The 18,036-nt window shown below is 47.8% G+C and overlaps 1 protein-coding gene across 1 annotated transcript in view; it reads left to right on the top strand.

Moving 5' to 3' along the window:
* Nucleotides 1-16,679, top strand: part of LOC119391211 (calcium uniporter protein, mitochondrial) — a 327,993-nt gene extending 311,314 nt beyond the window's left edge. The window contains exons 5-7 of the mRNA XM_037658888.2: nt 708-812; nt 7,207-7,571; nt 7,666-16,679. Of these exons, the coding sequence (XP_037514816.1) occupies nt 708-812; nt 7,207-7,571; nt 7,666-7,887 (692 nt within the window). The 3' untranslated portion in view covers nt 7,888-16,679. The remainder of the gene's footprint in view (nt 1-707; nt 813-7,206; nt 7,572-7,665) is intronic.
* The last annotated feature ends 1,357 nt before the right edge of the window (nt 16,680-18,036 follow it).

The following is an 18,036-nucleotide window of genomic DNA, read 5'->3' as shown; positions in this document are numbered from 1 at the left end:
ATGCCCGCAGCAAGGTATTTGAACGTTGCTAGAATAATTAGAACAATCAGTTATTGAAGTGCATTGTAGTCCGATATTTAGCGCCAATAATATGCGGCATTGCCTTGTGAACAAATCGGAACATTACTCACTACTAGATATGCATTGGGAACCTAGTATGTATGGGCCGCTTTCTCCGTAGAAAAAAATGTCCTGAACTGTTCTTAGTGTTGTGAAAATGCATGGGTTAAGTTGGACGTGTGGCGGAAAAATGAGAGAAATAAAAGTCATTGAGGAGTCGGAAGCCTAAACGTTACCGGTAGACTGCTGCCGGCTTTTTATTCGAATCATCAAGCTTTGCGACTGCGGCATCGCAAATAGTTATCTGACTTCTGTGATCACACAAAAAAATATGCGTTCATGGGCTGCAACGACGAGCGACACCCTTTGTACGCGAATAGGGCAAAGGGCATTTTGCCATAATTTGCACGTCTCGGCTTGTTGCAATTTAAAAGATTGCAGTTTTACCTCAGAAACTATGTTGACGTTGTTCCTGAAAGCCTCTTTTGCCTTATGTATACCTTTAAGATGTAGAGTAGCTGCTCATCTGGGGAGGGCCTTCATTGTACTGAAATCGGCAGTCACACTGATCGATCGCAGGGGATAATTTTGATGACGTGTGCAATGAAAAAGAAAACCAAGTGTTTTCTTTATTCTGTTCTTTGCAGATGGCGTGCGCATTGCATCGACGTCCAGCATCGAGTCTCTCCTGCGAGAGAACTTCATCCTAACCCTCAACAACCAGGTCTACCTCGTTGAACCGCCATCTATAGGTGGGCACATGAATAGCAACATCCTGCCATACACGGCGCTCGCTGTGTTTTCGAGCCGATTCATTGTTGTAAAACGGCATCATTCCCTGCCAGTGTTGACATTGCCGGCGCTACTTTTCGAGTTCTCGTATACTCATTGGCATTCAAACGTGTTGCCCCTGCACAACCGCCGAAGTGTGTTGCCTGTATAGACCAGAACACAGCGAATTCCATGCGCATCGCCATATGATGATGATGATGATGATGATTTGTGGCTTTGCCCTTTGTAGCGGGTGGACACATATGGTGTGTTCTAGCCTGGGTATGAAGAAAAAAAGGAAAGAAAAAGAAAGAAAAAAAAGAACGAAGGCACGAAAGAGTTCACTTCTGGCACAACTTCCACCACTGTTGGAGCCTTGTCTTTGTGGTGGCAACGGCTTTTGCATTCCTGTCCGTCAGGGCCAGTGCCTGAGGGAGAGTAGTGGCCTCCGGCGGGCGGGGTGAGAGTTTTTGGCATTGCAGTACCAAGTGCTCCACTGTCTCTTGTTCTTTGCATCTCGCGTCGCGCCATCTATCGCACACGCGACGAAACAACATGCGCGGGCTGCCACGCCAGCAGACGCTACACAGAGCAAACGTGAAACTCCCGAAACTCAGCCTGTCGGAGAGCATGTTTCGCGTCTTATCTAGCCTGGACATTTTCGTTGATTTTATTGGAACATCAAGAACATCTTGCTCGTGCAAGTCCACAATGTATACAGTACGTGCTGAGTGGGCTGCGGAAGCAACCTCGTCAGACACGTACGCTGTTACATTTGTAAAAATAAAAACGTTCTCGCTCTTGTACGCGTGAATCGCAATTGCAGTGCAGCTCGCGAAAGAGCGAAACGATGTTTTGTTGCCCCATATTACAAGTTGTGCACAAAGTTTTGTGAAAGCTCATCATTTCAGTATGCATCGCGTAATAATTAGAGTACGCTTTACGGGTAATTTCGCGGAACGTAATTTTTGTTTCACGAGCGCTCATGCAGTAATGCGTCTTGCTCACAAAAGCGTGCTATCAGAGAGTATAACCTGCAGTATCGTTCAGCGATCCCTTTTGGAAGCTACCTGCGTGATTTCATTCTTGTAACGATGGAGCTTTACAAGCGAAACTGTGCTACTCTTAGTTAAGCCGGATAGCTACGCCTGCCACGTAAAGGACACTGGCGCGGGTACTGTTTACTCACGTGCCAATATATGTATTATGTGCTGCCGGATGCTTCGTGTCCAAATAAATTTCGGGACGTCAAACACTTAAATAAAAGCACGAAATTCTGGCCAGCTGTTGAGGAGCACCGTGCCGTTTATTACCTTTTGAAGACGAAATCTCGAAGGCGTGGATGCCATCAAAAGCACTAAAGCTTAATACTACGTTGAAAGTGGCAAAACATGCTGATTGCTTGTGCTTGAAAGCCCTACCTTGCACTAGATTTTCGTCAAAGGAAACGCTCAACGGTATGAAGTGCACCCCCACACAAAGCTCGCGCCTGCCTTCAACCCAGCTGCGTGTCACGCAAATTAGGTTCGCAAAATGAAATAGGTGGGCATCACACTGCAGAATACACGCTGTTAGTGTACTTACTCGCGCATTTTCACTCGGCTCCTAGTTTTTTTGCTTGAATCACAGTTATCCACTCGCGGCGAAGCTGAAAACACCGCACCGGCACTATTTCCGTGGCGCGTCGTAATCGTCGCAGACAGCGCTAATATCCTCTTGTTGCGCTGCTTGTTTTGAAATCCAAAGACGACGCAGTAGTGCCCAGACGAGCTCTTATACGCTGAAGCGGCGTGAACGGGTACTTTTTCGCACTTTAAAGCCTCAGAACTGCAGCTCGCCCTGTTTACTTGGTGCAGCCCGCGCGCGCCTCGGCAGCCCCGGTCAGCCCGGCGTCTGGGTGCGAGAGTATCCGCTCGGCTCGCCGGCAGTCTGGGTGCGAGACAGGCGTGCTCTGGGGTATACGTCTTCATACAGGCGATGTATAAATACTAAGACGCACTCATATTGGATTCACCATCGTGCCGAGTGGGTTACGGATGCCTTATAGCGTACAACCTTTCCTTTTTTATATACATATTCAACCAATGTTCGCTGTTCTTTTTTTTTTCATTTCCAAGGCGTATCTAAACGCTGCACAAGTCTAGCACTACAGAGGAGCCGTCTGGACGCACGCCGTGTGTCACATTTGCCTACAGGGTATCGTCCGAAAAGTAATGTCAATGAGTCAATTAAAAAAGATGTATTGATCAGATCAGTACAACGCATTTAAAGTCTTCAGAATACGCTCCTCCTGAGACCATAAATCGCTTCCAGTGAGGTTTCCAGGCATCGAAGGCGTCATAGTAGGCCTCTGCCGGAATGGCCTCGGTGCAAGCCTCTTTGACTTTGTCAAGCGTTCCGAAATAATGTCCTTTCATGGGAGCTTTCAAGCGCGGAAACAAAAGGAAGTCTGGAGAAGCCATGTTAGGACTGTAGGGCAGCTGGGGTGCCCTTTGCACCTTTGAATCGACAAGGAAGCGGGTCAAGGCGAAGGCGGTGTGGACTGGCTCGTTGTCGTTGGTGATGGTTGTTGACGGCCGTTCAGAGCGGCTTCATCGCTGACCTCATTACAACCTTCTAAAAATGCCTTACGACACCGGCACACTTCACGTTATGACTAACGATTATCAACAAAGGTCTTTATCATAGGAAACGGTTTCCACTTTGGACTTGTAGAGTTTTACACAAAACTTGATGGCAATAATTTGTTCCAACGAGCGCTGCATTGTGACTTGCACGGGAAATGAACACGAGTTTCACGGAAAAGTGTCTCCTTACTCTCCAGATGGTAGCATACGACAGTGCGACCGCATGTGCGTAACCCACTTCCCCCTCCACCAATATCACATGGTCCTAGCCTTTTGTGATGTGTAGACCCTTTACAATATAATCACTGACATTACTTTTCGGACAAACCCTGTATACTGAAGTAGTGTAGTACAGTTGTTGCTGATGACGGTAATGCCTTTGTTGTTATATATTTACAACCGAACGGGGCCCGCAAGGCTATATATTATGACCCCTTACTACACGCACGGCAGAGGCCGTTGCTTCGCGCACTCATTGATCCTATATCAGTTGAGGTTATATTTATTGCGCCGGACGGAAGACGAAAGAAGTAAAGGTCATCACGCAGACGCGCCACATAAATTATGGAGACTGCGTGGCTAACAGACTCTGCTGTTTTCTGTCTTTATTGGTGCGACCACTTGTTTCCTTTCTATGTTTGTCAAGTCAGGTTACTCTCGAACGTAAAGTCACGCGCTGTGGTCCAGAACTCTTGACTGGAATGTTGTAAAGCCCGAAAGCGCTTAGCGTTACCGTCAATGTGCATCATTATTTTTCCGGTTTTTGTATATCTTTCATAGCTGAAGACTTCTCTGATCAATTTGTTTTCGTCGTCTTCTCGTGCATGTGACCTTCTTGCAGGCTCCCCTGCACGCTCACTTCGTATATACACAAATCGCGGTGCTCGTTTTATTTTATCAAAATGTTCTCGTCATGCTAGCATGTATCGTCCATGAAGGCCGCACTCCCCTTACCTGACGTGACGCAGACGAGCCGTGCTCCCAACTACAGGGCTGCATAAACATCGCTTTTTCCGGCCTTGAACTCTCCTCTTCTTACCTGACGTCCGATCACGTCATAATTCTCTCGCGTTAATATGCATCACTTCAATTAATTTCTAAAAGTTGTTTTTTGTCCTTTTTAACAGCGAAGCTGTTCTTAGTTGAGGCTTTCATGTCCGGGGTCGTGGTAGCGGTGATCACGTGACCTCGCAGTGGGGCGAGAGTGAGGCTCAGTAGGAAGGGGAGGGCTGCGTGTGCTGCGAGAGGCGAGGGCAGATGTCGAGGGGTGAACCTTCGAGAAACGCGCCAAGATGGGGTGACGGTGAGGCGCAGTGGAGTGTAAAATAGCGTGTCAGTGTTCAGGAGTTTGCGCTTTCAAGATTGGGAACACTTCTCATTCTCCCGATGGGGGGGGGAAGAAGCCGCCCGACGTGAGCGTCAGCGAGAGCTGACGCGAGAACGGGCATGTCGTCACTGAGCCAACCGCGATGTTCGCGCAAGGGAGGCCGAAGCTAAGCGCCAACGAACGGAAGAGTTGAAAAACATAGAAGTATATACGATATAGCCTGATGAAGGACGGGCATAAGCTTGGCTGTTTCGACGTGTTCGCGAAGTGGAGCTGGCTGGATTTTCTTTTTGTCCTCCTATGTGCCACCACGCACGAACCATAACTTCAAAGTTTGTGTGCCATCTCGCCTCACTGTAATGCATGTAATGATTTTTTCGTCCTCAAGACCATCATCTAAGGTAACTTGCCTTCGTGCCGCCTCTTACACCAAAGAGTTTCATGTCTACCTACTTTTCAACGCATATTTTGTTATTTTTGCATTTTTTTCAATGTTTTTTTTCTCTGGGCAATGCTTTTAATTTTCCACTCCAGTTTCTAACGTCCTCGGTCCTTGGAACTGTATATCGCACTATCCCGATGCCTCAAGTACCCCGGTGTTACAATATGTGCAAGTTGTGAATCATGCCATATCATAAATAGCCTGTCGCATGGCCTGCGTAACCTAACAACTCTATCAACACCGATGCAGGCAGCTCCCCGCCGACTCGTTATGTAAAACCAAGCGGCAATGCCACCTTAACTTTCTGGCTGTTTGCAAAAAGCACTGCCCACGGATAACGCCACTTTGGCCACACCACGGCCACGCACGCTTTATTCTAGAGTGTGCTGTATTCATAACATTTCGACGTGCGCTTTTAGGGACATGAGGTCAGCAGTTTCTTTTTTCATATGATCCCTCGTCAATTATGGCGGGGTGGGACAAGGTCGATCGCTGTCCCCTTCCCCCTCCCTGACTTATCCACGGGAGCGTGGGATAAGTAAAGGGGCGGGGGAGGGGGACTTTGGGGAGAGGGAAAGAGCAATTATGACTTCAAGGCAAAGTATGAATTCATGATAACACAGTGCAGCACGACTGGACGGGGTCAGCGAAGAAGAAGTCTTCAGTTTTGATAACACGCACAGCAATACTCAACAGAGTGAACGGAGAAACAACCGCCGTCGTAGCTCAATGCACATATAGAACATCGGACGTGTTATCCTAAGGTTGTAGGTTCGGTCCCTACCGGCGGAAAAAGCTCTTTCTTCATTATAGGTTGTACGTAACAGTGAGACGAGCTCCTCGATCCGTTCCCTTTCTTTCGCTCTCTCTCTCTATCTCTTTATATGCATATTCAAATTAACCAGCGCTGAAAATTTCCAAGGTGTTCTGGAGATGCGGTTTCTGGAGATGGCACTCAAGATTTTACTAAACTCGAAGCAGCGCTTGGTCTGCCAGTCCTTTCGTCCCATTCGTTTCGACGATGGTGACTGACGACTTGAGGATGACGTGGCCTTAGCCGTGGCTTCGTGGTTGAGCGACCGTTTCGGTTTCGGGAGGCCGCGGGCTAAAATCCACGTTGCCGTCGGCTACCCACCGGATTAGCAAAACGGGTACACGCGAGGGGCGTAGCGAGAATTTTTTTCGGGGAGGGGGTTCAGCCACACTTCATGTATGTTCGTGTGTGTGTGTGTTTGTATGTGTTGGTGTATATATACACATGCAAAATCGAAAAATGTCGGGGAGAGGGGGTTAAAACCTCCAGCGACCCTCCCCCCTCGGCTACGCCAGAGGTACAGACGTTCCTCGGCCCCACTCTCGGCTTCTTTCGGGGGTGAACTGTCTGGGAAAGCAACCTGCGCCATTCCAATCCCGTCGAAGCTTGTGGACACGAACCCAATCGACGAGGCTGGCGAAATGGTCTTGTTGGTCAATCATCTGGGTAGCGCAACAAAACATGGACACAAGAAGAAACGAAATGTGCGAGAGTAGCGCTTGTCTCGTCCACGTCGTTTTTTCTTGTGTCCATGTTTTGCTGCGCTACCCAGATAACATTTCCATACACTCAATTCCCTGGTAAAAGGGACGGGGGGCAGAGGTAAACTTACTCGGAGAACTACCAAACAGGCTGCGCCCTGTCGCCGCATAAAGAAAACCCTTCGAACCAGTGTTTGTACCGCATAGAACTCCTCACTTTGCATCGCATGTCACTCACGTTGTCGCGGCTCAGAGTTCACCACGTCATTGTGAGGATTCACCTTCGCCACAGGAGCAATAGAAACATCGTTTACCATTCCCACTTCACTACTTGCGCTACAGGCTATCCAAGTTCCCGTAAAACTGCTTAATATATATATTCGGGGTGTGGTGCGCTAGCGTTAGCCAAGCTCAAAGAAAAAAAAATGGTACAATTGTACAACTGCGGGTGTTATATGTCGCAGACCGCCTGACGAGCGAGGAGACGCAGACGCTGTCCGACCTGAAGATGCTGGTTGCGCGGCTGTACGAGAGCCTGACGGTGAGCGAGCACCAGCTGGAGCAGGAGCGCAAGCTGCTGGACCGCCTGCACAGCGTCAAGGAGCAGCTGGGCCCGCTGGAGCGCAAGAAGAGCGAGCTCATGTCGCTCTCTCAGCGGCGCACCACGCTGCTGTCGTGGCTCGGACTGGGCCTGATGGGCGTCCAGTTCGGCATACTGGCCAGGCTCACCTGGTGGGAGTACTCGTGGGACATCATGGAGCCCGTCACCTACTTCATCACCTACGGCACCACCATGGCCATGTACGCCTACTTCGTCGTCACCCGCCAGGTGCGTATCTCCCCAGTGCCGATGGTCGACCTCAGGTTTCTATGGGCCGTGTCTGTAGACCGACGGATTATTGTGCTGCCGCTCTGCTGCGCAGGACTACGTGCTTCCGGAAGTGCGGGACCGCCAGTTCCTGATATCCTTCTACAAGTTCGCCCGTCGCCAGGGCATGGATGTGTCTCGCTACAACGCCCTTCGCGACGAGCTCTACGAGATCGAGGAAGAGCTGCGCCGCCTCAGGGACCCCCTGCAGAAGCACCTTCCCGTGCGCGAACTAGGCCAGCCTTGCAAGGAGGAGGACAAGCAGCAGTCCAGCTAGCTCCTTCTCGCCGCCCGATGGACCGCTGTCTAGTTGCCTCGTCGCCTGCCTCTCTAGAGGCATCGCCACCCACGCATCTTCCCTTGTCTGTCCCTCCCACCCTCTTCTCTTGGTGCTCAGCCCAAGCCAAAAAAAAAAATTGTTTTCGCCTTTAGCGAACCCAGAGATGGACAGTGCTGACCTTACCACGATGTTGTTTTTAAATCCTACGCGTAACGAAATGGCTTAATTTCTCGGATACTCTGCGCGGTACTAAATATTCGTTCTTCAGCGCCCGTGTAAGCGAGACAACTGTCCAGCGTTGGCGAGTTGGCATTTCTCCACCAAAGTGGAGACCCTCTGTATGGGTCCTGTCTCGACGTCAGCAGGTTCAGCTTTAATTCGTGGGCACTTCAAGCGTGGCACCGTCCACCGCTCGTGCTTACCCATAGAGTGTCAGGGACTTACGCGGGCGCAACTTCGCTTTTCGTATTAACTGATAATTGAAAACATCTCGTTCCCGTATACGATTGAGAGGAGCTTCGTTGCCATCTGAAAACTCACTGCAACGCGGCTGTAACGTCGCGAGGTCATCGCGCACGTTCGTGTGTGAAACCGTGTCAGATGAAATGTTCGTGTAAAGTTGGAAAGAAAAAGAAGGTTGTGACGGCACCTCCGTATAAGCCCGATAGCGTACAGGCGCCGGGAGATAGATGACGTAATGTCTGCGTCAACTTTATGCGCCACTTGTTAAGGGAATAGACTCTTCGGCTCCTTATGAACTCATTCGCGCTTCAGTGCCTAATACAACTGTCGCTCTAGCGTGCATGTATAGACAGCAAGTTCCGGACACTTGTGCGGTGTCATGCCGTTGATTCTCGGACGTCGAGCAAAGCAACACTGCAAGCACGACTTTAGTGGTTGTTCTCAGACACACTGTGGTTTCTCGTGCGCGAAGCTGTAGACTTACGGTATGCTGTTGATTTGCAGGGTAACAGTATGCAGAGGGGCTCATGTGTGTGGTACAAGCGATAAGTGCGCGCTGTTCTCCGGCATGACGACCATTCTTTGGTCGAAAGAAATGATGTGGCATTCGTTAGCGGCAGTTAGGGCGCTCGCGATGCTTTCACCAGCTCACATATTACACTCTGTGAATGATGGTCTGTAGAAGCAAGCTTCTGTTTCCTGATGTCAGCTCCCCGTTGCCCCCTTGAGGCGCGGTGCTTGAGGTAACGCTGTGTTTTCAAACGCTAGCAGCGCTCCTAAGAGTCTGCAGAGCATTGAGCTGTCGGTAGCATACAAGGTCCTTCTGTTGTTGTTTTTTTTTCTCCTTTTCTCGCAGTTATAACGAAGGCAGCGAGCTTGAGTCAACAACTTCCCGAGCATATTGTCGGGAGGGTGTCCTTAAAGACAGGTCCCGAGTGCGAACGAGGCCTGTGCATTCGTTCCAAAACGCCACATCTGCGTGTTGGATGGCTTTGCCCGCGGGCGATTGTCAACTACAAATCCAACAAGAACACCCCCCCCCCCCCCAAAAAAAAAAAAAAAAGCGACGTCGAAACCCGACACACTGCCGCACTGCTATGTCGAAAAGAAGTCAAGCCCGCACTGACTGACGTATATTTCTAGAAAGAGTCGCGCGTGTTGTTTGGCTCCTGCTGAATCACTACTGTACTGAAGTGCCGCGACAAGTACTTGACAACGTCGCTAGCGATCCTGCGGTTCGGGCGCGCAATGATTTTGTGCGTGTGCGTGGTTTCTAGCTGAAGTGATGATGTCTTATGCTGGTGCCGTTGCCTCTACAGCATCTCCGTATCTATATATGCACGTGTGTAACTCTCGGATACTCGTACTTAAACAAGAAACCGAAGCCCAGAGTGAGAGCACAAAACTGTGCCGCTATACAGGATGTTTTATTTACACAATACAGATTCTTTATAAAAATTTTATGACGGTCAGGCTCCTGTCGTTTTCACACATGAAGTCGATGTCGAGGCGGAAATACTTTCCCGCAGCTAAAATGACGTTGACGCGACTAATTAACAAAAACTCGTTAATTAGCTTTTTTAAATTATTGACTTGAGTGCAGTGGTTTATAGCAGGAAGTTGTAGTGCATGATGATTTATGGCATGCCCATTTTTTAGAAATCACAAAAGTTGCACGTAGTTCGAGATGTTCATCATCGAATTTCTAGGGCGAAATCGAAACTGATTGCGCCCGGCGTGCACAAAGTGCGGCGGAACACCGGAACGACACGTGACAAAGAAGTGACGAAATTTGAATGAAGGCGCGCCGAAGCAGAATCTGTTCAGAAAAATCGGCAAGCATTCTGAAATACACAAGTAGACGGCGTAATCTTTGCGTGCGATGGGTGGTGCTTATTTGTTTAGTTCTTAAAATATAGAGAGGCACGAAAAATCATTTCGCGTGCCTGCAAGAAGAAGCGCCGCAGTGGCTGCCCCCGAGTTTTATGCTTCCCAGACGAAGAAAAGATTGATACTGCAATTTTCCTGTGCACAGTTCGAAAGAAACGGATAAGCACCAAGCACTACTAGCAGAAGTAAGGCGATGCGCGGGCACAAGTGAGATGACTTTTGCAGCTAATCACGAAAACATACTGCCGCGGTGCCATTCAGATTCGTCGCTCCCTTGTGACTGGTAGTTCCGGTCTGACGTAGCAGAACGGTCGCACTTCGTGCGCGCCTTGCGCGATCAGTTTCGATTTCGCCCTTGAAATTCGATGAATATCTCGAGCTACGTGCAACTTTCGTGATTTCTAAAAAAATGGGTATGCCATAAATTGGCACGCACTACAACCTTGTAATACAAACACCTGCCATCAAGTCACCAAATAAAACGTTAATTAAAGAGTTTTCGTTAATTAGTCGCAACAGTGTCATTTTAACTGCGGCAAAGTATTTCCGTCTCGACGTAGAGTTCGTGTGCGAAAACGACAGGTGCCTTACTGTCGTAGGATTTTTGTAAAAAATCTGTATTGTCTAAAAAAAAAAAACACCCTCTATAATGCTGTCCGAGCGTATATATAGGATACGATCCGTGTATACTTGTCTGTAACTAACGGATGAATGGAAGACGCGTGACACGTGACACAGCTACAGTTAACCGAACAACACTGAAACGCGCTGACGAGTGCATCGCCCCAAGTCATGTTGACAGGAGGCGAAAAAAAAAAAAAATCTACACGGGGATGGATGAACTTGAGATTGCACCGCCCTCGCACTTACTCGTGCTAGCATTCTAATCAATTAAAGTGTTTGCTTTTATAATCACAAGTACGACGTTGACGGATATGTCGTTTACTTATTTTTCGTCGCATGCAGCGTCGAGCGTCTTCATATGCATACTGTTAAAGCGCTTGGGGGACGCTTTTTATTGCCACGTTCTTTTCGTGTGCGTGTTCTCGGGCTGTTCGCAGCCTGAAAACGAAGTGATCACTGCCTTGAGAGTGTGGGTCGAAAGGCTCGAATTTTGCCATTCTTTCGACTGAAGTGTGATTTGACATTGTTCCAGGGATGATGGGTGGGTGGGGGTGAGGGATAAAATCCTACAAGCTCTACTTTTACACCACGGCGCTGGCTTTTGTGATTTCCAGAGTGAATGGATTAGGGTAAGAAGTCGCTGTCAATAATTCCGAGTTCATAACGAAAAGCGACGTTTTCCTTTCTCCCCTTTTCTTACTGTTTTTTTTTTTTTGTATCAACAACGAATATCTGAAACATTCTTTTAAAAAACTGTCCCATGAGTTTACACGCATGAAGGCACATACGTATATGCAATAGCGCTCTGCACGAGGATTGTCTTTGGCCTTCCAACATACTTTTTCTCTCGACGTTCACAACACTAAACCCCGTTTCCTTGCAAATGATGCATTGCAACTGACCTCTACCCTCTGATTCAAGCTACCTGCATATATCTCTCAGTGCGCAGCAGAAGTGTTTTCTCTTGCGTATTTATTTATTTACTTTTTTTTTTTGTCGCGGAGGCCATGGTTGCGCGGCAACGCAGGATTCGACTATAAGGCAAACTTACACGGAGGCCTCGCTCGGTTCATACAGGTTATGTGTATTGTTTGATCTTACTGATTGCCTGCATTAACGCGAATTTTCCAAACTGTGATCCTTAGAAAGCGGTGTTGTTGCTTCAAATGGAAGCGTAGGTTCAGTTTACTTCTTTTTTTTAATTCGCGGTCATGAAAGGACGTGTATTAAAACCGTCAATTCGCGTGCCTGAATTCGCGTTAACGCCTTATTTTTCCTTTCTGTTATTTATTGATTTTTAAACCCTGGCCCGTGCCAAGAATGTGAAAGATGATTTAGTCTGGTCCAGCCACCGAGGGACAGAGTGTTAGCTCGAGTTTCATAGAAACTGGAGTTTTCATTTTGCTTTGTCTTTTTTTTTTGTGACGCGCGTCCGGCGGTGTTTTTTGGTACTAAAGATTAAAGTATAGCTTGCACATTAAATTAAATTACGCTTTCGTCAAAAAAAGAAACTGTTGCCCTGAGAGGAGGCGTATGCCACGCCGTAAAGGGAGTCAGAAAACGAGACAGGTGGCCAACACCACCGTGAAGTTTTCGCAACAGCCAGACGTGACGTCATGCGTTTTGACTGCGCTTTCTCGAGCTTAGTTCACTATCTGTTTGCTGGTAACATAACAAATGCGCTACGTTCAAATGGAGCGAGGGAGTGAACGTGGAAGGTTCTCAAATGTTTTGCTGCGCCACAGTGGCTCGACTAGGGGAATTGAAACTCGTGACGTATCACTGGTGTATCTGCACTCCGGTTTCAGCGTTAAATTTTTAAAAATGGAAGCCTGGCCTTCGTTTTGCAAAAATAAACCTAGTTCTGTCCGCAAGACTAACGAACGCAAGTTTTCAATTTAAAAAAGTGATGTGATGTTTACTTTTCTTGCAGAAGCTGTGATTCTCGTAAGTGCTAACAAGCTTGAGTTTGCCCTCCGTTCCGTTGTATAGGCTGACTTTCCTACGTTTGATTCCTGGTTAGTTTCACGTTTTGTATTGCCCCATTGGCTCGCTAGTTCAGCTTTTATTCCGTACGGAAGCGTTTGGTCAACTTTATCTTAGTGTCTTCTTTCATTGCGAGTCAATGTTGGCTGGATTGTTTTATTTGTTTATGCTAGGAGGCACAATAGGTTTTTAAATACGTACGTTGCTGGCTTGCTGAGTATTGAACTTCTGGATTATCCTTGTGGCAATTATCCATAATCACCACAAGGCTAATCCAGTGTAGTTCAGTACTCAGCAATCCACCAACGTATTTATTAAAAATAAAAAAAAAAAACATTTGAAACAGCGTTGCCGGTTTATACTGAACTTCGTCATGCATAGCGTTTCAAACAAAAAAGAAAGCAAAAAAGAAAGTCGATTAGGCTGTCACAGTAGCTGCCGAATTATATCGTAGCCAAACTGCATGCCATGAATCAGCAGTTACGAAGCCTTTTTTCCCCCTTCGCCTCATTTCAAGCGGGCGCCGTAAAAACATTTCGTTCACTATCGTGATAACCTCCTGTGAAGTCCCTACTACTGTATAACACTGTCTGCGACGTTGGACGGAAGGTGTCCCTGAGAAAGGAGTGTTTCGTTTTGAGAGGCAAGCACAGTAGCGAGAAAGAAACGAGACGAGTACACAGAACTCCGCGGCTTTCTTTCGCGCTTCTGCGTGTTCCTCTCCAGTCACGAACCAGCTCGACTAGGAAAAAGTTTGTTTTTTATTTTTTTTCTGAGCGTTTCGCTTGCCAGCGAGATCGTTAAACTGGGGAGTCTGCATGCATGCGCCGAGGACGGCAGAGTGATACCAACGTGATACGCACAAATTCTCGAGCTTGAGCGGCCCAAGTATGAGCTGCGCTTCGACCAACACCTCGCAGATGAGGAATGGAAGCACACGTGATCTGACTCTGACGTCATCTGGAAAGGCCGCCGACGTCATTAGACACTTGAAAAGTGTGCGTGGGCTTTCTGATATCTGAAGAGCTGTTGTTTCGACGCAGACCCGGGGTGGGTGCCGTTCTGGACACTGCGGAATTCGGCAATGGCGGCGTCTTAAAAGCCAATCGGAGAATCCGAGATGGCGAATTCGACAACACGGCGGAATTCAACGGTGTCCAGAATGATGCCCTCTCTGTGACAGTCTTTCTGTAGCTGAGCTTTGCTCACAATTGCACCCACTTCTCGGAAATACAGGTTTCTCTGATAGTGTACCGCTGATGCTTTTACTGCGCGCCACGGTGCTGCGCCGGGCGTTTTAACTTCCTCACGCGCAGTCTATTATAGCTTCGCATGTTTGAGGACGCGGTATATGATATGAGAGAGGGCATTCTCAGGAGAGCTGCTGAAGCGACTCCTTTCAAGCGCATGTGCGCAATATCATGCGAGAAAAGACTCCTAATACGAGCATAGCCCTCGATTCAGCTAGCCTTCGCCGAAACCGTGTATAGGCCGCGAGGACAGTGAACACACGAACAAGTTTTTTTTCTTTTTTTTTTTTTGTACGAACTGCTATCTCGGGGCAGCTGTTATTGCGACGACTGCTTCACACGCGATCCACGTGCCAAAAAAAGAAAACGGTGGAACTTGTCCGTCGGCGGTCCAATATTTATTTCTTATTCCGAGCAATATTTCGCAGGCGCACTCGCTACTGCTTCGCTCAGGGTGGAGTTTGCAAGGACGTCTGTGTGAGTCTCCTCCTCACATAGACGGGGAGGGGGGGGGGGGGGCAGGATGTTTCGAAAGCCGTGTCGGACAAGCCGCGGGGGTCAGTCTAGTCACGAGTTGTCCTTTGACCCTTCCACCTAATAAACACTGTCCTCTTCCTTTGACTTTTTGAGGGAGCTTTCCGCGCGCTTCCGTTGTATGCCTTCACCATTTTCTCACTCGCGACCAATACGGTCGAAACATTCAGAGTTCCAAGCGAACAGCTGTTGGAGGCACCAATGTACATTTCTCATGACACTGTCTAGTTCCTGGTTGAGTAAAACTGTTTGGCGACTGCTTTCGCCTTTTCTTTCTTTTATCTTCTGGCACACGCCTTTGGTGCATTACCGTGGTATACGTATTTGGTTTCGTTGCAGGAAATAAATAAAATCGCTGAGAGATTCTTTCTTTTATTCGTTTTTCTTTGTAACCTCCGGGTGCAGGGAATGGCCGGGGTTCTGGTGTTTTGTTCTGGATTTGACAATTGGTCATTGCTGTTCTTTTTTATGTTTTGTTGATATTTAAGTACCTTTAACAACCCTTGTTTCCGTTATTTTTAAAGCGTTTTTGGCACTAACGGGTGACTCTGCAGTAAGGTGAGGTAAAAGAGAAGCGCGAAGAGGGGAGTGGAGTGAACTGTACTCGCGCGAATCTTCGTGCCGCGGCTCTGTACTTATACACATGCAAGAAACAAGGATGCGAGTTTGCAGAGTACTTAAAACAAGACTTGTATATGACTTTCACCACGATTGCAGGAAGACGTTGCATCTTTGATAAAGCTATATTACATACTATACGGGCAGCACAACAGGCAACGCGCTCGCGTACGATGAGCGTCTCCTTCTTCCTTTTTAACCTTATCCTTTCACGCCTATGCCGACTCTCTTTCCAATGTACGCTACGTACACAGTATAGCTGAATTTTCACTCCTATTAATAAGAAATGAGAAAAAAAAATAACATAGCTGCTCTGTCGTGAGGAAAGGTCCAGTTATACATACTATAGCAAATGACATATAACCGTTTTCTACAAAAGACGAAGGAAAACTTTTGAAAAAAAAGTCTCAAATTGCCCGCGCTTACGGGGATGGTGTTCTCCCTGCATTCGCTGGCGTGCATGACGCGTCCTTCCTCTAGAGGGCGCGCTTGTTTTTACATTTCATGTAAATATATAGTATAGTATGCGCAGCAGTGGTGTGCTCCATACAACTGACGAGGCTGATCTATCAATCTATACTTCTCTGGTGAATTGCTGGTGATTATACTATAAAGTGCACGCAAACGTCTGTCTCTGAATTTCGATAGACTTTTTTTCTTCTTCCGTCGTGTAATGTGCGATGCTGAAGAAGCGCCTTGTCCTTTATCTGAAATTGGCGAAAACCGCTCGTTTGCCTGTCCTTTTCTCTCGCATGCATTTTTTTTCTCGTGTCGCCATTTCCCTGCTTCCTGCGCAAGTGGTCGTCCACCACCGCTGATGATGATGTCTCGTTTGGGTCTCCATGGCTTCGCAAGCCGCTACGTTTTCGGCGCTTTGCATAGGTGTATGCATATCGTTGCGGTAATAAACTGAAACGACTACGCACGCTTTCCGATACAGAACACTGCGTATATGCATTGGGCATTTGACGGAGCCGTCATTGGGAGACTTCCACTTGACCAGGATGATTGGGGGTACCATTCTGCACCTTGCAAGAAACGTTAAACAATTCGTCTTTCTGTAAGCTCACGCAAGATATTTCTTTATTTCGTTCCTTCTTTCTATAGTATTTTGTGAGCGTGTGCTCTGGACCCCATATAGTATGTACCATACGTTTGTAGCTGGAGCTTTGGTGCTCTGTATTACGCCCGCAGAGTTGACGCTGTGCGGCGGTGTTTTGTTAAGCCCTGTCACGGACGGGGCGCACTTGTTGTACGACATAAAAAGAGCTTATACGAGACTCTCTCCTTCGACACTTGTAGTGCTGCAGTACAGAATATCTTGTTGCGGTGCATTTTTTCTCCTTGCTGCCCACGTTTGTTTGTTTGTTCATGTTTTTCCTTTTTCGATGATGAAAGCAAAAATAAAAAGGATTGAATACCTACGCAAAAGGTTCTGTGGTTACTCTGTTTCCTTGCAGCTTGTACGTAACACCGGCTGACACCACAAACGCCGACTAACCTTGTGGTGTCCTGACTTCTTTCTTGTGTCCGTGTTTGCACGCCCTGTCTTTTTAGAATGAATACTTACGAACTAGCTCAGCTCTCTGTTATTCTAAACCGGCTGACAGTCAGTCTATACCGCGTTTGTCTGCCCGGTGTGTGGCCCCTGCTGACAAGGGATAAGTGCGTTCGGAGGGCCAGCTTAGCAGCAGCGGCCTTAGCAGGTAGCAATCGGATTGGCAAGTCAAATGCACGCGGCTTCTACAGTGTAAACGAAAATATACCCAGCTGGGAGGTCTTGGGGGATGATGTTCCCGCTTAACTCCGGTGACTGGCTCGAACACATCGGAATGATGGGCGCGAGGACATAGCGTAGCGCCGCCATGCGGAGGCATCCTTGTGACGTGCAAGGTTGGATTGATCCGGCAGCCCTCTCCCGCACAGCCCATAGCCGCTTTCGCATCTACTTTTTTTATTATTAAAGATTATAATCTTTCTTGGGATACTTGAACGCAGACATTTTGGTCTGTCTGCCTGTCACAAGATTCAGTCACCCGGCCAAAGTTTAAGCACTTGCTGAACGCCCAGCCACCTTGAACTGGTAGCTGCGTTCATACTTGTGAACATTGTCGGTCAAAAAGCAAATATTACGCATATCTGAGGCGCAACATCAATACGTAAGTATTAGGTGGTGTGTTCCTTTACTAGAAAATACACAAATACGCAATTCTAAAGACCCTAGTGTTTCTTAGGCTGCGCTGAAAATCCGACGTTACGCACGAAAAAGCCCTCTGCCGACAATATGGTGCTGCCACCTGGCAGTGGCCCTGGAAACAGCATCACGGGTGGCCGCGGATGAGACCAGGACTCGTGTAGTACGGCCGGCAGAAGACTATCGTCTTTCGACGACATTTGCAGCGAAGCACGCAGATACGCGGCCAATTTTATTGTTGTACTTCACTTGAGCGAAATCGGTAAAATACTGCTGTGGCTTCGACCCTAAGTATACGAAATGCTAAATAACTGCTCCGAAAAAAATGTTACGTTCCTGATAATGCCTTAGACAGCGCCCTGAATGCCCTGAAGCCACGGGCTCAGCGCGCTGCTTTTGTAAAAGGTAACGAACCATTTTGTGTCGAATTAAGCATCAAATGGGCTTTAGCGCGTGTTTGCGGCGAAGGAACATACTTTGGTTGCAAGAAATGCGTGCACCCGTGCAACTTCACTCATTGTAGGCTTGCATCTCAAGACAGCCGGCCGCGGTTGGCACGGCTAGCACGCGCAAATTTACATTCCTCTT

This window comes from Rhipicephalus sanguineus, chromosome 1 (genome assembly GCF_013339695.2).
Source record: "Rhipicephalus sanguineus isolate Rsan-2018 chromosome 1, BIME_Rsan_1.4, whole genome shotgun sequence".
In the NCBI taxonomy this organism is placed as follows: domain Eukaryota; kingdom Metazoa; phylum Arthropoda; class Arachnida; order Ixodida; family Ixodidae; genus Rhipicephalus; species Rhipicephalus sanguineus.
Note: the sequence above shows the minus strand (reverse complement) of the source record. Positions and strands in the feature narration are given on the sequence as shown.